This window comes from Sinohyriopsis cumingii, chromosome 3 (genome assembly GCF_028554795.1).
Source record: "Sinohyriopsis cumingii isolate HCF-2022 chromosome 3, ASM2855479v2, whole genome shotgun sequence".
Lineage (NCBI taxonomy): Eukaryota > Metazoa > Mollusca > Bivalvia > Unionida > Unionidae > Sinohyriopsis > Sinohyriopsis cumingii.
The window spans coordinates 143,196,177-143,220,459 of record NC_142963.1 but is presented as its reverse complement, the minus strand read 5'-3'; the positions used below and the strand labels follow the sequence as shown (position 1 = coordinate 143,220,459).

General features: G+C 35.2%; 1 protein-coding gene across 2 annotated transcripts in view; it reads left to right on the top strand.

The window, feature by feature from the left end:
• The window catches only part of LOC149804003 (cadherin EGF LAG seven-pass G-type receptor 1-like), a 150,336-nt gene that overhangs the window by 47,780 nt on the left and 78,273 nt on the right, over nucleotides 1-24,283 (top strand). For both annotated transcript variants that reach the window (XM_089953858.1, XM_089953859.1), the window contains exons 5-7: nucleotides 3,555-3,816; nucleotides 17,816-18,020; nucleotides 22,225-22,334. In XM_089953858.1, the coding sequence (XP_089809984.1) occupies nucleotides 3,555-3,816; nucleotides 17,816-18,020; nucleotides 22,225-22,334 (577 nt within the window). The remainder of the gene's footprint in view (nucleotides 1-3,554; nucleotides 3,817-17,815; nucleotides 18,021-22,224; nucleotides 22,335-24,283) is intronic.

The window sequence follows — 24,283 nt, the reverse complement described above, 5'->3', positions numbered from 1 at the left end:
ATCTTAAAAGTGTCATAGAACCTTTCAGAAATTTGACTTTAAAGAAATGAAATTTGTCATTAAAAGAGTTGAATTATTGTACATTTGTTTGTTTGATGCTACCTTTCTATTGTGGATTTCATTGTTATTATAAAAGATGACTTTAAAAACCCACTGAAAAATGGATCCTATGGTGAAAACAGTTGGAGTCCTTCCCTGACCAATGAATTTAAGTACCAGCGAAAATGTAATTTATAGCAATTTTTCCACAAAAATTGAAAGAAAAATGTGTTCAATGTGCCCCATCTACATGTACTTGGTCTACATGTACTCTTTACATGTGTATGATGCATAACAGCCACATTCAAGTTTTTACCTTCATTGTTAAGAGTCGGGTCTCAGCAGTGTTAATTGTTTTGGATGAAATATGGATTCTCTATGAATAATTTGTTATGCATGGAATTGTGGATTCTTTATGAATAATTTGTTATGCTTGGAATTATTGATTCTTTATGAATAATTTGTTATGCTTGGAATTATTGATTCTTTATGAATAATTTGTTATGCTTGGAATTATGGAATCTTTATGAATAATTTGTGATGCTTGGAATTACTGATTGTTTATAAATAATTTGTTATGCTGTGAATTATTGATTCTTTATGAATAATTTGTTATGCTGTGAATTATTTATTCTTTATGAATAATTTGTTATGTTTTGAATTATTGATTTGTTATGAATAATTTGTTATGCTTTGAATTATTGATTCGTTATGAATAATTTGTTATGCTTGGAATTATTGATTCTTTATATATAATTTGTTATGCTTAAACTTCAAAGACAAGCTAGGTATACTTGGATAAATGAGGGAAGACCGAGGGGTAGTCAATTTAATTCTTACAGAGAATATAAAGATAAGAAGAGAGACTTTAGAAACGTTCAAAAACTGGCTGTGGAAAAATATATGGGGGAGGTGTATGAAGAAATTGAAAAAGCACATGAATGCGATGTAAGACACTTTTGGAAAATGATCAACATTAAGAGAGGGAACAATACAAATTTTTGTCAGGAACTATCAACTGATGGAGTTTGTGTCCGTGATGATGATTCCATCGCAAATTGCTTTGCTAGATACTATGAGGACATTCACACGCCGAATTTAAACCATAGTTTTGACGGAAACTTTTATGAATTTATAGAGAGAGAATTAAATCGGGGTCTACAGGACGAAGTAAGCCATATCGAGGCCTTACAGACCAGTATCAGTTTAAATGAAGTAAGAGAAATCATTAAAGGTCTAAAGAAATCAAAAGCATCGGGCCATGATCAAATTTACAATGAACATTTGATCTATGGCAGCGACTACCTCATCGAGTGTATGACAATTTTATTTACTCAGATGATTGATCAATCTTACATACCTGTAGATTGCAAAAAAGGGTTAGTAATACCACTGTACAAAGGTAACAGAAAATCAAAGAACTCCCTCGAAAGTTACAGGCCTGTTACTTTACTGCCTGTTATCTACAAAACCTTTGAGAAAATTATTCATGAACGTTTGGTAACTTGGCTCAAAGATACTAATTCTAGTATACCCAGTTCACAACAACATGGTTACCAAAAAGGTTTAGGCTGCACAACAGCGAGTTTTGTGCTGTTGCAATCAGTACAATATAATGTAAACATGGGTTCACGGGTTTTTGCTGCTTTTCTTGATACAAAAAAGGCATTTGATGCCGTGTGGCACGAAGGACTGCTTTTTAAATTATTCACGTTGGGAATTACGGGTAAATCCCTTTTGATATTTTTTAACATGTATACAAATTTACAGAGTAAAGTTCTTGTAAATGGGCAATTTTCAGATTGGTTCTCAATTGGCCAAGGAGTGAGACAAGGGGGTGTTTTGTCAACCTTGATGTACACAATATTTATAAATGACTTGCTGCTACAGTTAGAAAATAGTGGATTTGGAGCAAAGATTGGATCCTTAGCTGTGGGAAATCCAACCCTAGCTGATGATATTTCACTTTTGGCTATATATCCTAGCAATCTACAAAAGCTGTTAGATATAGCATACGACTACAGTAATAAGTGGCGATTCGAGCTTAGTGTTACAAAGTCATACATTATCATTTTCGGACCCCAATACAAGAATTTTATCAATATGAAATGGTATCTTGGCCCGTCATGTTTGCCGGTCACCGATTCGGCAACACACCTGGGTCACCGGATTAACTCAAAGCTGACGTCGCATGACGCAATACTCGATGCATGCAAGAAAGGGAAAAAATCTTTTCACGGTCTGTTTGGTATTGGCATTAAACCGAATGGTTTAAATCCTTTGGTTGCTGCAAATGTAATTAAAAAGGTAATTTTTCCTTCAATGTTTTATGGAAGTGAATTATGGTGTAACATTTCAAAGAGTGACCTCGCTTTATTGGATAAAACTCTGAGGTATTTTGCCAAACATTTACAAGGTTTTCCAATACATACAAGATCAGACATTGCCCTGGGAATGCTAGGATGGACATCAGCGCAGTCCGAAATTGATAGAAGAAAATTGATGTTTTTACACAGATTGTGTTTGATGCCTAACAATGTACATACTAAACGTGTGTTTAACGTTGCGTTATTTCACTTCATTCTGAGCGGCTGCATGTCAAGCTGCGGGTTAATTTCAAATTTATATTATACCTCAAAGAAGTTTGACTTGCTCGGGTATCTAACTGATTATTTACATCATTCTGAAATTCCAGATAAACATAATTGGAAAGAAATTGTAAGGTCAAAAATTGTTGGTCTTGAAAATAGCCTCTGGAGAGTTCATATGTCTAATCAAGCAGATTTTGATAGATTCTCTTCGATACACGAATACTTACGACCTGCCTCAGTGTGGCAGTCGGCTAAAACTAGACAACACACTAAGGTATTTACATATGTAGCTAAACTATGGGCTGCTGTTCCACAAACACAGCTTGATATGTGTATTAGATGTGGGAATGTTTATACAGACTTGATACTTCATTGTTGTGTTAGTTGTCCTTATATGTCGAACTTTCGAAATTCTTTCTGGGATTTCCTTACTGATAAATTTCCCCTGAGCCTGCACATTACGTTATTTAATGCAGAAGATGAGCTGCAACTACAATATCTTTTAGGTAAAAGGTTACCATCAGGAGTAATCGACAAAGAAAACTCCAAGCTATTTGTCCTGTATGCAGCATACTTTGTCTTGCAGTGTGCAGCTATCTTCTGTAAATAAGGTACTGAAACTTGCAACTTATGAGTTGACGAACACTTTGTTGATTGATATTGTGTAAGAATTTGTATTCCAATATAGAATTTTTTTTTTTTTTTTTTTTTTTTTTTTTATATTTATTGATTGTATTCAGATGATTTATTCTTATATCATGTAATCTTCCATGGAAGGAAATAAAGATGATGATGATGATGATGCTTAGATATTGCTTCTTTTTAAATAAATACATGCATAACTAGTTAGTGACTATGCTTTGTTGGAAATTTCTGAAACTTCTTTTGAATAACTAAATTTTTTTTTAATAATTCCTGTTTCAGGTGACAAGTGTGAAATTGACATGACAGTGAAATTTGATGCCATCACCTGCCCAAAACAGCTGTGTGCTGCACCATCATACTGTCAGCCCCTGATTCAGGGCGGGTTCCGTTGTGAGGGATGTGCAAACCAAGTGGACAGCCGAACTCAAATTCAGCCTGTCTATAATCAATTTTGTCAGCTGACCACTCGCAGCTTCCCTAGGGGCTCATTTTTGACTTTCCCAGCATTGAAGAGCAGGAACAGGTTCACCTTCCAGATGAAGTAAGTATGAATTGGAAATCTTTTAACAAATCTTGATCAGACATAACATAGGTTTGTTTCACTTAGTAATAAGCATAGGTTGTAACTTCATTTTGTTCCTCTCAATATACCCAGACTGGAGGTAGGGTTTGTATGATTCCTTTTGGATCACGATGAAACTCTGTACACATTGTTGTCATCATCTGAGGTAATGTACCGACAAATAGCCCAGCTCTGGCAAATTTTTTGTTGGAGTTATTGCTCTTTGTGCAGCACAGCTGAATCCTGTATAAGAGACCGAATCTTGTGACACAGTTTGCGTTGCACATTTTTTTAATTGTTGCAAAACCTGGTACATATTATCATCATCATTGAAAGATATGGATATTGACACGTCTTGCAGTACCCTGTGTGGCCAACTGGGCTAAAGTTCTCACCGTTACAGATCACTGCCATCTCACCTCTATCTGCCTGGGTTCGAGTCTTGGGCTCGGCCATCCATTGTGGGTATGTGAGAAAGCTTGCCAGTAGCTTCTTGTGGGGCGGTGGTTCTTTCCAGGGTTTTCCTGGGTTCTTCCTCCACCATTTATACTGGCTACCATGTATGGCCTATCTTGTACTGAAAAATGGTGTTAAACCCTACAACAACTACAACAACAACAAGTTATTGCCCATACTGACTTGCTAATTCATACAGTATATGACAGAATTGTGTGAATGTGCAACTGCTCTCAGTTTTAACTGGATTGCAGTGAAACTTACTTCGTATTACAGTCATCATCAGTGGGTGTGTCTGAAGGTATAAATGAATAAAAATGTATTAAGCTAGTCTTTAACTTACGTTCAGTGATGCAGGTTGCCATTACTTGATTTCAATAAATGGCTAAAAGATGTTGATAACGATAGCCCAATAATAATTCAAATTAATAATACACATGCTTTAAGACTAAAGTTAAATGTCACTGTACGCTGGCTGCAGATATTACTGAAAGCATAATTGAGGTAGGTTGTATTTAAGCAACAGTAACATTTCTCCCTTCTCGCCAAGTAACGATCCACAAGGATCCAAACAATTCTGGCCTGCCACACTAAACAGCTGCTTGCACGGAATGCTTGAAGCTGGTGCAGAATAATAGCATATAGCTAATTTGGCCAAGTAGGGGAACTAAAACATGTGAGTGTTCCACCAGCCGTATATGTCTTCTTATGGCAACAGAGGGCTGATACAATTCAAGCATCACGTCAACCGCGTCATCTACGTGGGTTGTTTCATTGATGTTACAGACAGGTTCATCACAAACCAAAGAAAACAAATCCCAGAGACGCAACATTGATGGTCCAGTAGCGTTTGTTTCAGTTTCAGTTTTTCTTTTTTGGTTCCAGCTGATGCAACTATGATGCATTCTGCTATAAGCCATTCTTTGGATCTGATCACAAGTATTTCTTCACTGAATAGGCGATGTTTGAATCGTGGATCCACGATGGTGGCCAAGACAAGATTCTTGTTGCTGGCAACGTCAGTGAAGCATTTTCAGTGACATCAACATATCACGGCGCATTGTCTGAATACCTTGTCAGCATAGGAAGAATAATGGATACTGATGTTTGGTTATCACTTACTTCCTTGGTAATGTCCGCAAATGGGCCTAAGGTGTCGACATTATGCAAAGGCTTGGTAGTATATTTAATAGTGTACAATTGCACTAGTCAATATTAATAAGCCAATTGATTCGCAGTCTTGAAAGAATGTTTTAAATCAAGTAAGATACTGCTAAGTTGTCCATGTGGTTGGATGGATGTACGTGCTGAAGCAGCACAGCAGCTGGGGTAACATTGCTGGCGCTAGTTTGCCAATATCAATGCTGCATAATATTTGTATGTCAGCATTCAGCTGCTTCAGCGTGCGACAGCTATTTGTTGATTAACAGCATTGCAGGACTGGCTAAAGAACAGATTAACTATAGTGAGTCATAGTTTTGTAGTAGTTGGAAATTTCACTACCTATCTAATCTGCCTAGCAATCTGCTAATGTGTATGCTGGAAGTTCAGCAGCCACACAGGGCCCCGAGAGTCCGAGTGGTGTAAAGCGTTCTCCATTACGGATCACTGCCATCTCACCTCAGTCTGCATGGGTTCGAATCTTGGATTCGTCCAATGTTGGTACGTGAGAATGCTTGCCAGTAGTTTCTCGAGGGTCGGTGGTTCTTTCTGGGGATTTTCTATGTTCTTCCTCCACCATTAATACTGGCCGCCATATGTAGCCTATCGTGTGCTGAAAAATCATGTTAAACCCTACAACAATAACAACAGCCACATGAGGCCTCACTGGCTGGTTGGCTGCTGTGATTGGGATGAGTACTTGAATGGTATTGATAATTTGTTGTGTGCAGGCAATCAGTGGTAGTTTACAGCAAGTGTGTTAAAAAGTATTTACTTCTAAGAATATATTGTCTTTCAATTAACCACCAAATCAAATGTTTATTCCTTAATTTCCAGTAAAACCTTGGATTGTGAGTATCTTGGTCTGCAAGTGTTTTGCAAGATGAGCAAAAATTTTTAATAAATTTTAACTTGATAAACGAGCGAGGTCTTGCAATACAAGTGTACGTATATGCTTTGTCTGCCAAGCATCACGTGGTCACAACTGAGCCGATGGTTCTTCTCTCTCTTGCTGCTGGATTGTGCGTAATCGTCTCCCATGCTTGGTCTCATTCAGCATGCCATACTCATATAGTCAACATCCGTGTGAGCGTATATTGTTTACTATAGTGTTGTGACGACGTGTGTGTGTGCGTAAAGCATTTTTTTATTTTGTGTCCAAGTGTACTGACTGTTCTTTAGTAACTGTACTGCAACAATGGCAACGATGAATAAAAAGGTTGAAAAGGAAGGTGGTAAGAAGAAGATATTTATGGTGGAAGTAGGCATTTTGTGTTAATCATTTTTATATGAATATTTTGGGGTTGTAGAATGAATCATCTGAGTTTCCATTATTTCTTAAGGGGAAATTCGCTTTGATATATGAGTGCTTTGGATTACAAACACGTTTCCGGAACGAATTATTCTCGCAATCCAAGGTTTTACTGTATTTAATTCTGATTTAAAATTCAAGCTTTGTCAAGATGAGTGTTTGAATTTATGTTTTGGAAATTTGTTTACATTGGCACCAATTATTTCTGCCGATATCGATTATACTGATTGTTGTAATAATCATCCCGATTATAAGTATGGCCGATTACTCGGTACAGCTTTAATAATTTTCCTATTGATTTCATGCAGGTATGAGTCGATATAACATAAGTTTAAATATTCTTGGCCTGCTGGTAAGCAACTACCATATGTTGCTACCACACGGTGGTGGCAAATTCTAAATTTTCTATATGCAATGACCCACACCCCAACCTAAATGGTCAACTATGAAAAATGGGGTGAGAATATTTGGATGAAACTCAGATTAGAAAACAGACTGCTATTTGTTTTAAACCAGATTTGTAGTCCAAATTGAATCTCAGAGCTGAAGTAAAAAGCTGTTGTTCCTTGTATTACAATGCTGTCGGGCATTTCTGCGCACTTACGGTTTCCGTCATCAATATTGAAGCAAAACGAATATCGAATTTGACCGATTGATGAAAATAAAATACAGCAGTGCTTACCATTTGAAAAGAGGCAGTTGTCACCAGAATATTCTGTTCAAAATAATATTAATTTTGGATACAGGTGATACCACCGCCTGTGTTTTCCTGACTCGCATTATGTCAGCCTATTCTGCGCACAGCGTTGAAAAGATGTAATATTTACTATTCAGGCAATAGAAATGGAATGCATTACTTTGGACTGTTTCTGTCAGCATTTCAGTCGAGTAAATAGGTCTGATTTATAGCTAGTTTTACAAAACTGAACGTAATAATGCCAATAAATGGCAAGATATATTAGGCAAGCAAAACTGATCTTGTAACAAAGTTAGTAAAGTTCAACATTTTATATTTAAAAAAACAATGAATAGGATATAACATGTTTAGAATGTCTTGCTGATGGGGAAATATTACTTAAGAATTTAGAAACCAACTATATGCCAGTGAATTTCTTGAGAATTTAATTCTAGTGGCAAGTTGACACGTTGTATAGTTAACAATTTTGTACGTGTGGGACAACTTGCAAAAATGGAAACTTGGATTAAAATGCAGAATTGTTTTAAGGTCTACATTTCCATCTTTTATATAATGTATTTATTTGTATGATTCTAAAAGACACATAATAAGTCAGATTTTCTGGGTTGACGGTTCAAGGTCATGGTGTGGGTCATCATGTTGACATTTAGAAATAACATTTTCATGTGCATTTCGAGTCGAAATGCCTGATATTTTTGTACACTTTATGAATATCACTTTTCTTAATTAAATTGCAATTGTTCTTTCTTGACACAAAATGGAATTTTGACCCAAAATAACACATGATCCAATGTTTACAGACATGAGATATCACAGAATTGGCAGACATCGTGGTATATATTAAAAAAACGATATGAGCCGCTGTATCAATACAGGTTTGGGTATGGGTTTAACGAATTAGAAGAAGACAAGTTGATTTTACAGAAAATTCAGTCCTTGTATATACAACAGTATATAATTTTGAAGGTCTTTTGTCAAAATTGAAATCAACCCTTTTGAAAATGTTTCTTAAATGATGGATATTTGACCAGATCATCTTTTTTTAGGAGATTAGGTTGTTTGAAAAATCTTGTTTGAAATTTTATTGGCACAGATAAATTCTGAGTTAAACTCTTTTCATTACAAGACAAGATTCTAATTATTTGCATTGTCTTTTTTTTAATACTGTAATAGAAAATGTTACTTTCTATGAGATGCATATATATATTGCTATTGAATTCTTTAGAATTAAGTTTGAAAGAAAACAAAACATAATTTATGTTCATTATCTTGTTCCCACTATGCAACATAGTGCAGCAAAATAAAGTTAGAAATTTTATTTTGTACATTGAAATGACTTTACATGCTATTTTATAGGAATATAATCAAACTTGTTTCGTGTGATACATTTTGTGGTTTTGTACATGATCCTCTTTTCTGACTTCGATGTTTTTGGAGAGCCTTGAAAGAGAAACATTTTTAAATTTAGAAAATGCATGTTTTATAATCTAAAATGTTCTTTAATTCCATTCAGTAATGGTCATATGTGAACCTTGGAAAAAGTAATTTCATCCTGGAATAAACCAGGAAATGACCTGGAAATTTATCTTTAGAAAAGCATGGGAACCATGGATGACAGACCCTGTAATTGTCAGTCCTATAATGGACCCTACACATCATGACTAATGAGAAAGGTGTACTTGGATATTATCAATTCTCTCACCCTAATATAGTAATCATTGTTGTAAAGCTAATTTTATACACACCAAATTCACTCTTTCTGACCATAAAGGTGTGGCTTGAGTGCTTTGGTTATTGATAAAGTCACTTCAAAGGAGTTAAGATTAGGACCTAAGTACTAAAAATACCTAAGTCTCCATTCCATTAAGAGGTCATAACCTTTGAGGAATATGAAAATTGAAGAGACTATCAGCCCTTTCACCTGTCTGTCCACTTGTTTGTCTCACATATAACCTCAATGTGGGTATGTGAGAAAGCCTGCCTGTAGCTTCTTGTGGGTCGGTGGTTCCTTCCAGGGGTTTTCCCAGGTTCTTCCTCCACCATTAATACTGGCCGCCATGTATAGCCTATCTTGTGCTGAAAAATGGCGTTAAACCCTACAACAACAACAACAACAACACATATAACCTATTGACTTTCAGGGCAAAATATAGTCAGATTATTTTATGTGTCAGATCAACATTTGCTAAATAGTGTTAAATTTTTTTAATAAAATTGATGACTCATCACATATTGCTGGTGAATACATATTTGAAAATGTGAATGGTGGGAGTTATTTTCAATGGCCAAGCTGGTGTTAAATATCACATTCACATTGGATATGTGAAAAACCTGAATGGTGGGAGTTATTTTCAATGGCCAGGCTGGTGTTATATATCACATTCACATCAGTGATGAATTTTTTTATACATGTCTTAGCTGAAGGAATGCAGACTATTAGACATTAATGCATTGAATTTTTATTTCCCCTTTTGAAAGAAGGAGCACAGAGCCCCCCCTAGAGGTATAAGACTCCTCCCATTTGAAGCAATGGGGAGTTTTTGCTTTGAAAATGATAGAGGCAATATATTTATGGGACAAAAGGTGTTGTGTACTTTCTTCTGTCCTGTGTGTTCTTAATTACTGGCATTTTATGTTCAGTTCTCATGTTTTATGTTCAATTTTAATTTGTTGAAATTTTTATTTAAAAAAACCCAGCTTTTTAACCTATCTCTGAAGGAAATCAAATTGATTATATTTTTGTCATTCATGGACAGCTTTCATTGTTACAAAATATAACATGTTTCAGTCAGTAGTGTTCATTGTTAACCTTTTTTAGGTCAGTGATAGTTATGGCAAGTTTAACTTTATATTGAAAGACATATTTTTTTATTTTTAATTCTCTTGTCTGCAGAAATCGAATAAGCATGATTAAAAGTACTTGTTAATGTACAGAATGCTTACAGTAAAGGTAACTAACGGCGTATTGGAAGTGATATCTGATATACATGTAATTGTGTTTTCCAGTTTGTTTCATATAAATCATTTCATGTCACTTTTTAGACCAGAGTAAGGGGAATTTTCATTATCTTGTTGTGTCAATTGCATTGTATATCATGTTAATTGTCATACCTGTTCTCTGTTCATGGCTCATACATCTCAAGTTAGGTAAACTCACTGAGATACCTTTTCTTCACTTCATGAGTCATTGTTACTTTCAAAGAATGGAGTCCTTTGCTTGAGAAATTTACAGCTGTTATTTTTGTGGTGCCCACTTTGCCGGAAGTTTGACGTGGCACTCACCTCGGCATCTGCTTTCATGACCATATATCGAACTGTCTGACCACACCCTAGGTTACGGTTGGTGTTAAAGTTTTATACTTAGTAGCTTAATACAAGATGGGTTTGACAAAGTCAGGTCGCTTTCGGAATTAGTTTCTAACAGTATATCTCCAATTCAGACGAACACACTCAGATCTTTTTTTCCGCATTATTGGTGGCACTGGATCAGGTTCGGATGGGGTTCAATTTGAAAGTACTGCATTAACAGCAAGGCTTTTGCATTGTACTTGTCAAGGTCCAAGACAATTTTTTACAGTATATTTTGTTTCCAAAAGTTTTATACATAGGAATAAAATACAAAACATTGGAGCATTTACATTTAATAAAGATGCCATGTGGTTTTTTTAAAAACCACTTGTCCAAGGGATAATGACCTTGGAAAAACCACTTGTCCAAGGGATAAAGTCTTGGGGAAAATCTACCTGTTTAAAGGATAAAGACCATTTCAAAAGCTACATTGTCTAAGGGATAAAGACCTCGGAAAAGCCATTGTCATGGGACAAAGACCATGGAAAGCCATTGTCATAGGATAAAGACCTCGGAAAAGCCTTTATCATGGGATAAAGACCATGGAAAAGCTATTGTCATGGGATTAAGACCTCGGAAAAGCTGTTGTCTTGGGATAAAATCCTCGGAAAAGCCATTATCATGGGATAAATATCTCAAAAAAGCTATTTTCGTGGGATAAAGACCATGGAAAAGCCATTGTCATGGGATGAAGACTGCCAAAAAGCCATTGTCATGGGATAAAGACAATGGAAAGCCATTGTCATGGTATAAAGACCTCAGAAAAGCTGTTTTCATGGGACAGAGATCTGGGAAAAGCCATTGTCATGGGATAAAGACCTCCAAAAACCTATTGTCATGTGATAAAGACAATGGAAAAGACATTGTCATGGGATAAAGACCCTGGAAAAAAGCCACATAGCCAAGGTGGAAAGACGTGGAAAATCTGCTTGTCCAAGGGATCAAGAATTTGCAAGTGTCAGGTATTCCCATCTATCATGTGGGAGACTGGAGTTCAATTCCCCATCAGGGGGACATAAATCTGAGGCATCTACACCTTGTTCATACGTGTTAGGAACACATGAGGGAGAGATATGGCATAATAGGAGAAGTTTAATTCCCATGCCTTCCAAAGTATTGTAGTCTGTTGGAGTGAATGTTTCAAACCCTGATTCTTTTTCTGACTCGGTTGAAACCAATCAGGCAACATGGGTTCTGTCCCTTCTTTGTGCTGATAGCCCAAGAAATCCAGGTTTTGCTTTTGATTATATTGTGTCAACTGCTGATTTTGACAGGCAGCATTTTGCATAGTGTCATCTTTTCTTACACTTGTGACATTCTGCTTCTTTTGCTGGACGTTGGTCTCGATCTCATGCATCCTTTTCTGCTGATATTATTTGTTGAAGTTTTGGGATTTTATGTTTCTGCTTCCCATATTTCAGTGAAGATGATTTTACTGCATCCATTGCAGTCATTTTGTTCTCCAGTCGCTTGTACAATTGACTGTTGCTTTTTTACAGTCACATTTTGTCAAGCTTGATTAACGGCAGACTCTAGAGTTAGATTTGCATCTAACAGCAATTTTTGTGACAGTTTTGAATATCGCAGTCCAACTTCAAGTCGATCTCCCATCATTTCATCATGTAGTGGCCCGAAATTACGATTATCTGTTAACACATAGATAGCTATAACAAAACTGCCCACTGTTTCTCCCTCTTCCTGTTTTCTTTGATTAAATTTTCAAAAATGACGTTCCTCTTTAGAATGAAATACTGCATGAATCTGCCATGGGATTACACTTCTTTTGAACTTCCTCAGTCAGGTTGAACGAAGACAAAATGTCATCAGCCTCACTTTTCATGGAGTAAATGAAGGTATTTCAGACACTTGACAAGCATTCTAAGCACTTAAACCACTTTTCATAGGTTTCAGGACTTGAAAAATTTAATGATTTGTAATTTGAAATTAAGCCATATTCAACAGTGATAATTTCAGTCTTGTATTTTACCGTGGCCACCATGAAATTTTATTTGTTATTGAAAAGTAACTCCAATAGGCAATCTATACTATTTATTAATTTCAAGACATCATTTCAGTTGTGAAGAGGAGAAGAGACTGCCCAGAATGTATTTTCCTCATAGAACTTAAACCCTGGTGAAAGCATAACATAAACCAGCAGTTGGTGTATTGTATGAGTTCAAGTCCTTCATGGAATGTCAGATTACTTTTACAGCCAAGAACAGTTGAGTGATATTTAAAGCTAATTAGATTACATGAACATTTTTCCATGATCAAAAATATTTGAAACTGTCAGGTGAAATAAAAAGATTTCCAGGACCATTTTTTTGTGACACATTATGGGATCTCTGATTTGAGTTTTTAGTGACACAACTTAACACATTGACTAGAGTTTTGAGTTAATGCATCTGAAAGTGTTGAGTTACGATATGACCTGTGCTGAGTTAATGCATGTGTTACTATTTTGAGTTAATGGGTACACTACTTTGTTGAATTAATATACAAGTTACTATATTGAGTTAATATACAAGTTGCCATGTGGAATTTGTACATGAGCTACTGTGCTAGGTGGAGTTAATACATGGTCTGCTATTTGAGTTAATATATGATCTGCTATATGGAGTTAATATATGTACAGACATCATATGGGTATACATTTTAGTTTTTAAAACCATATACTGTAGTCATCTATTTTGTTATTGCAAACTGTTTGTTCAGGTAGTCAGGAAGTATCCATAATATGGTTTTCAATATTGAATTATTGATATATTTGAATTAGAATATTGTTCAGGTTGGAAAAGATATCAACTGTGAGACATCATCATTGATGCTTTGATATAATTTTGTACATAATGTTGGTAATAACTGTTTATTTTATGACAGAGTATTACATGTTTAAGTTTTCAATTTATGTCAGTTTTCTCCGTTAGTTAAGAGGAAAAATAGTTCATTTCTAAAGTTGTGACATAGTTCAGGAGACTTTTTTAAATTGCTTAATAGTTTTGAGTTGAACCATGGAATAATATTGTAATCTGTGAAATGAGTTATGGACCGGTCGTCACTAACATTATTTCCAGTAGATTGAGGAAATGATAGACCCCACATTAGGTACACAATGAGTAAGAAACTGATCTTCTATAATGTTATTTACAGCAGAGTGTGGAAATGATAGACCCCACATTAGGTACACAATACTTTTTCAAATTCTGTATATGGTAATTTATATCTGGCATACTGTTTCTTTCATAAAATCTTGATAGACATTTAATTACTATTGTATATTATCAAAACACTTTGGCATGAAATCCTCTATTCATTTTGACCATGAATGAGACCTGTATAAATTGTCAGTATGTCATTTGCTGCCATATAAATTGTCAGTATGTCATTTGCTGCCATATTTTCATAACAAGGTAGACCTTTGCCTAGAGTTTATTTTTTCCATACTAACATTATTTAGAAGATTAATGGAGTATTTTAATTGTACTATTCATCATGTATTTTGACTAAGGTTAGTCTTTGTATGGTACATAAGGATTATTATGTATTTTAAAATTTTAGTATTTTTATCTGCATTGAGATGCCATAGCCCTGTAGTACTCAACTTTTCCATGAGACCATCTGTAGGGAACCTGGTGGCAGAGTGGTCTAAGGCTCAAGGTGGCAGAGTTGTCTAAGGCCCTAGGTTGCAGAGTGTCCCAAGGCACTTGCCTTTACAGACCATTAGCACATTTCACCTCTGTTTGCATGAGATCAAGTTTTGGCTCAGCCAATGTGGGCATGTGAGAAAGCTTGCCACCAACTTCCAGTGAGTCTGTGGTTCTTCCCAGCCACCAACTTCCAGTGAGTCTGTGGTTCTTCCCAGGTTTTTCTTCCACCAGATATACTGCTCACCATATATGCTGAAAAATGGCATTAAACCCCACAAAACTAAATTCACACATCTTTTTACACTGATTATAACCACTTTAGTTCTGCAACCCTTGCATATAATTGAGCGCATAATGGTTATTGAATTGCCTGTTATATGTAGACGTGCCTTTTAACTCGTCAACCCAGTGTGCCATGTTTATGCATCATGGGATTGTACCCAAGCTCTGTACCATCAACATCATTTATGAAGTGTCAGAATAGGTGGTATTACAGAAAAGTAGACAGATATAGCTCTACAGTGATACCAAATAATGTAGACTTTTTATGTGCATTACTAAATACAGTGGGATAGGCTTAATTTTTTAGGCCAAAAATGACTTGTTTTTGGAACTAGAATTTTGTGTCCAGAATTTTGACTTTTTGGCATGAGATCTAAAGTAGACCAGTCTGAACTGCACATGGAAAGGTGAACCTTTGCAAAAAGTTGGATAAGTTTGTCATTTGGAATGGCCAGGACTTGAAAAGGATGTGTCCAAAATTCATAAAAGAATGTCCAGTTTGTATGAGCAAAGTAGCCAATCCTAAACATCAATAACTCATGGCTATATGAAAATCTCTTGAAAGTAGATGTATTTGGATGTGCTAACCCCCAAAATGTGTTTCCTACTCCATTTCAGGTGAAAATGACAAGAATCTCCAGGGGTTAATGAGTTAAAGGTTTGACCTTTTTAAATTGGAATTTGATGGAGCTTTTATCCTTTTTCTATCAGTTTTAAATATCCAACGCATCAGATCGATGTAACCAGTGTAGCCTAAAAACCTTCTACATGTACTGATTCAGCTTAGTACTGTACTAACATTGTCTCATGGACCTATATGTGCCTTTCATGGGTTCTGTCTTGTCCTTTCCATTTTGGACAGAGTTGTGGCCCTTGTAGATAAGCTTCATATCTTTACATGGGGTATTGCTTGTAATCATCATAAATCAGAAAACAATCAGCATTTTTTGATGGAGTCTGATGGGAACATGGCTCAAAGACATAGATTTGTATTTTGTGGGTTTTGTCTTGCTCATTTTGGACAGAGTTAAAAACATTTATTTCACAACTTTTTCATGTTGGGCGTGTGTGATGCTGTCACTCTATCTAGTTCAGTTTACTACTGGTTTTAGTTACCAGACTTTACTTGAAATCTCTATCTAGTTCAGTTTACTACTGGTTTTAGTTACCAGACTTTACTTGAAATGGTGGTAGATGTAAAGAGGATGTGTTAAGAAATTATTTAAACAATTCTCTGTAATAATCTGCCCTTTTCCCGGGATAGATGGGTAGGCCATCCAGCGTTGCAGATAGGATAGTGATCTAATGACATTATGCCCTCCTGCCCCCCCCCCCTTACAGAATTTAAAGGGATAATTAATGCTTAGCAATAAAAGTCATGCTCAAAAAAGCACACCAAGGGGTGATCAGTGGGAAGTTTAGGTTCGGGTTTACCTCCTGTTCCCCCTAACCACCACAATATTTTCAAATTATAGATTGGTAGCCATCCAGCGTTGCATATAGGATAGTGATATAATGACATTGTGCCCTCCTGCGCCCCCCCCCCCCCCCCCCCCCCGGTCCAGAATTTAAAGGTTTAGATAATGCTTAGCATCAGAAGTAATGCTAATCAAAAAGGCATACCAAGGGGTGCACAGTGGGGATTTAAGATTTGGGGAGAGATAGGGCCAAATTGCTAAAAACCTGTTATTCTGCATTAAAGGTGTATGACAGCTATCATACATTGTTGGCCACAGTGGTAGTGGACTTGTAATGCCCTCTCTACTCATCTGCATATTTCCTTAAAAGCAGTGATTTTTGGTTTTGAAATTTTTTTCCAGTAACTGAAACAAAACGTACATAAATTGTGAAAATATTCATGAAAATTGGATGAAAAATGTGGAAATTGTGAAGACCTGAACTTGTATAGTAAATATTTTCTATGTGCCTTACTCACTTGCCACCATCTTTGGGAGGGGGAAAACAGTTGTTGATAGCTTATGTTTATGTGTTGTCAAATACTGTAAATGTTGGCTTCTGTTGTGTGTGGGTTTCAGTCTTTTAATAGAGCAGGTACTGACAAAGAGCAGAAAGGAATTACATAAGTGAATCATCAGTGTCCCAGTTTACAGAGACAAGGCTGCCTGACAAATTCACATTGAAGAATGAACATTTCTTTACATCACACCTGTAATCTGAGATGGGTGTAAAAGTTAAACTGATACCAATTTATGCACATTCAGACTTAACAAAGTCCTGGTCGAGTCATACCAAAGACTTACAAAAATGGTACTAACAGCTGCCTCGTGTGGCGCTCAGCATTAAGAGGTTAGTGTTAGGTCTGGTCGGGCTGGTGTCAGGATAATGTGACTGGGTGAGACATCATGTCTGCAGCATGATGCTCCGGTGCTAGACATCACTATAAACTGTAAACTGCAGACCTTGTAGCGATATGACTGAAAAATTGTTAAAGCTACATTAAAAATCCAAATCACACACACACTTAACAAAGTCATGTGGTAAATATCTTATATATATATATAGTCCTCACTAAGAATTTTAATACATAGGATTCATATCTGTCAGATTTCTCTCTGTGTGTGTGTGTGTGTGTGTGTATATATATATATATATATATATATGACAATTTGAGATCATGTATTTGGCATACAATATCCAGTAGATCAAAGGCTTTGACTGTTGCATGTTTCAAGCAACTGCTCAATTGTCATAGGATTACTATTGTATCATCTTGTCTTTGATTTTTTTGTGCCATGATATTAAACTGCCAAATAAACACCTTGATGAGGTAAAATTCAGAGGTGACTAGGTTTATCAGTTGTATATATAATAGGTTTGTCACTATCTTCTTTTTTGTCATAACTTGCTATATCACTTTTTAATGTTTGTATATTAAATTTCACACATATATGATTGCCACATTATTTTCAGGCAACAGCTTATGGCAAGAGCCAATAGAATTTCAGAATCCCATATATATATATATATATATATATATATATATATATATATATATATATATATATATATATATGGAAATTTCTTGTAATAAATTCTGATATAACTGTATTACAGGTTTGCAACACAGGAAAGAAATGGGCTTCTTTTCTACAATGGACGGTTTAATGAACAACATGACTTCATTGCCTTGGAGATTATTGATGGACAGCTTCAGTTTTCCTTCTCACTTGGTTCAAACATTACAAATGTATCGCCATACAGGGAAGGGGGAGTACATGATGGGAATTGGCATCAAGTGACTGTTTCGTACTTAAACAGGGTGAGTGTTAATCACACACACACTATCTATCTCTCTCTCTCTCTCTCTCTCTCTCTCTCTATATATATATATATATATATGTGTGTGTGTGTGTGTGTGTGTGTGTGTGTGTTTGTGTGTGTGTGTATATATATTAGAAGCTTTATAAATGCATTAACCTTTTTCTACTAATGCACTAAGCTCAGTGTACATGTCTCTTATGAATCTGACAAATTCATTATTTAGTTCACATTAATTCTTTTGTAAAACATAAAACAACAAAAACATTCTTGCTCACTTGTGCAGACATCATAGTGATATGGCTGAAATTTGTTTAAATCTATGTAAAAAGTCCAGATCACACACACACACAGGAGAGATCAAAGTATGCCAGGTTATTAACATCAGACCCACTTTGATCTCTTGTATTGTCAGTTAAAATAAGGATTTGTAAAATTCCGGACCAAAAATTTTGTATCAAAGACTTGTGTTATGACCTAAATTTTATTTGCAGCAAAGGGGCATTGAGTTGATGCATTTCTTGATTTTAAAAATGTATATCACTGCTATGTCAATTTCCTAAATATGAAGGAGTTTGGTATACATTTTTATTTGTCAGGCACATGCTGACCATTATGTTAAGGATTTCAAAAGTCAATTTAATGTTTACACAGTTTTTGTATGTCATACCTTATTCATCAGACAAATGAAATTTATCTAAGTTTGCAAGTGGAAAAGAAAATTTGTTTTACCCCTTTAGTACCAGAGTTCCTATGTTGAGTTTTTCTCAGAGTTGTTTCACTGTCCTACATAATATCTACTGCATTCATGTTTATTGCATATGGTTGACATAATTTAAGTTGTTCGAAATCATGAATAATTGATTGAAACATTGTTCGGAGTTTAAATCCATTTTCTGCTCATGATAATACATGGCGGCCAGTGTAACTGGTGGAGGAAGAACTATGAAAACCCCGGTAAGAACTGACGACCCACGAGAAGCTACTGGCAAGCTTTCCCACATACACACATTGCCTGAGCCCGAGATTCGAACCAATGCAGACAAAGGTGAGATGGCAGTGATTGGTAAAGGCGAGCACTTTAGACCACTCAGACACCCGGAGTCCCCTTTTGTGATTGAAACAATCTGTTATACGACATATTGACATATCCATGTATTGTGGTAGTTTCCATGGTATACATCATTACACGGTTTTCATATCCAAGTTATATATCATTACTCGGCTTTCATATCAGTGACAGCTACATTTCCTGATGCAGCAGAAACATATAATCAATTAAATCCCTTTACAAATCTGATCAGGAGGAACCATGTAGCTAAAACAAGGAAATAAAGAAAGGAAAAAAAGAAAGAAAGAAAAAGTTTTAGTCCAAACGTTATTGTCTTGTTAGGGGCCATTTGATAGGAATAGCACATGTTATTTACACACATCCTTCATCTTTATGTTGACCTGATTTTTGGGCAAAAGGGAACTCAGTGGGACTGTTTTATGGGCAGACTTGCTGGGTAGGAAGGATAATCATACAAAGAGGTGACATTCAGTAAATTGTATTTCACTCAGCAGTGTAACTTAATAGTTCTCTCCTGAGAGCATTGGAGAGTCCTGGTTAGATAAAATTGTGTGCATTGATTCTAACCAATGCTCCAGCACAGCCAGTAAATACCACATGTGGGTATGTATGGAGCATTTTGCATTTCTTTTCAGTTGTTGTCAGTTTTGGGAAATTTGAAGAAAAAATAAGTTTACAAAATAGTGAATAATTGTGCAGTTTGTTTTGCAGATTGTAGCTGTTGACATTATTGATTGGTTTGTGGAAGTAATGAAAATGTAACTATACTGTAATCTGTGAAAGTGTACCTTTACCTGGTTAGTTACAGATGGTATCTGCTAGGTTTGTCGCCACTTCATACCTTGGTAAAGTTGATTTATGACATTTCAGGCAAAGAGTTAGGTTTTTGTGTAATTGGACATGATTTTATCTGTGCTAATAAGATCTTGCAAAATTGCAGTTGCATTACAACTGTTGAATTTAAAAAACATTTAATTGGTCTCAAAGTTATCCTTGTGTAATTATCAAATAAATGATACCCTGTATTCTTTAATTTCTGGGCTAGGTAACTGACATGGTATAGAAAACCAGACTGACTTTAAAAAAAATTGTTATGGAAGCCACACCACTGACATCTCACAAAATATGTTAATGTTGTATTTTCATAATTGACCAGAATGACTGAACTATCATAGTGCACACCTTTAGAAGAGCATTAATTATCTCTTTACGTTAGTTTTATTTACCTAATCTCTCTATGAAGGACACTTGTCTACAGAGAACAAAATGCTGCAACCCCTTTGGATAGTGTTAGAGACAAGTTTCATTTCACTCAGAAAACAATGCTCCAGGCAGGCTGAAGAAGTACCTAGCAGACAGAACTGTAAACCAGCCTCATTTGTATAATTTTCTACAACTTTTCAAATTATAAGTTGGGACAAATTGATGTAGAATTGTCAAGACTGATAAATGTTAAGAAAATTGTTTCTGTTCAGCAATGTTTGAACGACATCACAGATTGAAACCTACTTATTTGAGGCTTTTGATTTTGAGCATTTTCTGTCAAATTTTTATTGAGTTATAGCCAATGTTTGACTTGAAAATTTATCCTTGCGTATCAGTCGAAGCTTTCATCAGTGATTGTACCATTTGTGTTTAGTGAGAACATCGAAGGCTGCAATGATTAACAAAATCTCTAAACATGTAAAATATTCAGAATGATTCCACTTAAACCAATTCAAAACTCAACCTTCCCCTGAACCTGCAGGTTAGGCTTACAGCTGACAACTATTCATATGGAAGCCATTGTTAATGTTCATGCCATACATCAATCGGCTTGTGATCCTTTCAGTTTGCTGTGTGTCTTTTACCTCTTTTTATGACAGGATTCTGTTTGTAAGACATAACTTTATTTAACATATCTGACAATTTGAGTGAAACAACCATAGGATAATTTTTATACTTCTGTGTTATATCTGTACATGATGAATGTACTGCCTTGGCATGCATTTAGAAATTATTCTGTTTGATCTTCAATGACCAGAAAGCTCAGCACTGGGTTGCAAACATGAAACTGTTTCTTTAGTAAAAAAATTTACTCGTCCAAGTTTCTGTTAATGTGTGTGTTTTCCAAAGGTGATAATTGAGTTTAAGGGAATTTTTGTAAGCATTAATAATGATATTGTCATCAATAAATCATCCTGAGATGTAATGATTTGCAATGATCAGTACAACCAATTCTCATCAACTTCTAAATTTTCCTGGCAGTGACACATTTAATTTCAAAATTGTTGATACTTAAGAAAAGAATTAACAAAGGATAAAATCATACTAAGTAGTTCAGATATATCATTAATATATCATTTATTTGGAAATGGACCACTCAGGTGGCCTAAGTGGTTAGATGCGGGAGGTCTTGGGTTCAAAACCGCAGCTGAGTCATAACAAAAACTTGTGAAAATGGCACTAGCATCTGCCATATGGATTAAGAGGTTAGTGCTAGGATGGGTCAGCAGGATAACGGGTGGGACATGATGTTACATGTGACTGGGTGGGACATGATGTTACATGTCTGCGGCAGGGTCCCCCCCGTTAGACATCACTATAAACTGCTACACTGCATACATTGTAGCAGTGTAACTGAAAAATTGTAAAAGCTGCATTAAAATCAAAATCACACACACACACACACACACACACACATAAATTGAAGTATGAAGTTCCTATACTATGTACATATTTGTTAACCATGTACACACATGGTTACTGATTGGGTAAATGTTAACAGGCTGTAAACTAAACTGTTATGCTGCTTATGCTTTGGGGACATCTGTGTTCTTTTATAAGAATGATTAATTACGATACGGCAAAATACAGATGGTAATTTGTCGAGGTTAATTCAGTAACACAGAGAAGACCAACAAGGTACATAATTACACAGTTTTTCATTTGTTTTTATTTTTTGTGTCACAATTATTTCAAAGCATTCTGAAGAAGAAAAAATACAGAACAGTTATTGATAGAATATAGTACCCCACTGGTCAGACTTAACTTAATTACAAAAGTGCCCAAACCCGATATTCTTGTAACCCATGGGCCCAGGGCACAAGATTTTTTAAAACTCTGATGATGATGAATCTCATCTTATTTTCAGACTGTGACAGTGACTGTAGGAGAGGATTGTGATACAATGATATCAGTAAAGTATGGGAATAGAATCAACTACACCTGTGCTGCACAAGTCACTCAGGTGCTCCCCACAGAGTAAGTATCAGTAACATATTTCATTGTTGTTATCTTCTTTTAGGATAAATTTGGGAACATTGTTTGTAACAGTTTTGAAACACAACCAGGACACTGAATCTAAGGTACATCTCTATCATTGTTATTAAGCTGCCCATGAGATTAAACAGTATATCTGTCATAATGAAGTATTTAATTATGATGCATTAGATTAAACAGTACACCCTGTCATAATGAAGTATTTCATTATGATGCATTAGATTAAACAGTACACCCTGTCATAATGAAGTATTTCATTATGATGCATTAGATTAAACAGTACACCCTGTCATAATGAAGTATTTCATTATGATTCATTAGATTAAACAGTACACCCTGTCATAATGAAGTATTTCATTATGATGCATTAGATTAAACACTACACTCAGTCATAATGAAGTATTTCATTATGATGCATTAGATTAAACACTACACCCAGTCATAATGAAGTATTTCATTATGATGCATTAGATTAAACAGTACACCCTGTCATAATGAAGTATTTCATTATGATGCATTAGATTAAACAATACACCCAGTCATAATGAAGTATTTCATTATGATGCATTAGATTAAACAATACATCCTGTCATAATGAAGTATTTCATTATGATGCATTAAATTAAACAATACACCCAGTCATAATGAAGTATTTCATTATGATGCATTAGATTAAACACTACACCCTGTCATAATGAAGTATTTCATTATGATGCATTAGATTAAACACTACACCCAGTCATAATGAAGTATTTCATTATGATGCATTAGATTAAACACTACACCCAGTCATAATGAAGTATTTCATTATGATGCATTAGATTAAACACTACACCCAGTCATAATGAAGTATTTCATTATGATGCATGAGATTAAACAGTACACCCTGTCATAATGAAGTATTTCATTATGATGCATTAGATTAAGCACAACACCCAGTCATAATGAAGTATTTCATTATGATGCATTAGATTAAACAATACACCCAGTCATAATGAAGTATTTCATTATGATGCATTAGATTAAACACAACACCCAGTCATAATGAAGTATTTCATTATGATGCATTAGATTAAACAGTACACCCAGTCATAATGAAGTATTTCATTATGATGCATTAGATTAAACACAACACCCAGTCATAATGAAGTATTTCATTATGATGCATTAGATTAAACAGTACACCCAGTCATAATGAAATATTTCATTATGATGCATTAGATTAAACACTACACTCAGTCATAATGAAGTATTTCATTATGATGCATTAGATTAAACACTACACCCAGTCATAATGAAGTATTTCATCATGATGCATTAGATTAAACACAACACCCAGTCATAATGAAGTATTTCATTATGATGCATGAGATTAAACACAACACCCAGTCATAATGAAGTATTTCATTATGATGCATTAGATTAAACAGTACACCCTGTCATAATGAAGTATTTCATTATGATGTATTAGATTAAACAGTATACCCAGTCATAATGAAGTATTTCATTATGATGCATTAGATTAAACACTACACTCAGTCATAATGAAGTATTTCATTATGATGCATTAGATTAAACACTACACTCAGTCATAATGAAGTATTTCATTATGATGCATTAGATTAAACAGTATGCCCAGTCATAATGAAGTATTTCATTATGATGCATTAGATTAAACAGTACACCCTGTCATAATGAAGTATTTCATTATGATGCATTAGATTAAACACTACACTCAGTCATAATGAAGTATTTCATTATGATGCATTAGATTAAACAGTACACCCTGTCATAATGAAGTATTTCATTATGATACGTTAAATTAAACAATACACCCTGTCATGATGCATTAGAGTAAACACTTCACCCAGTCATAATGAAGTATTTCATTATGATGTATTAGATTAAACAATACACCCTGTCATAATGAA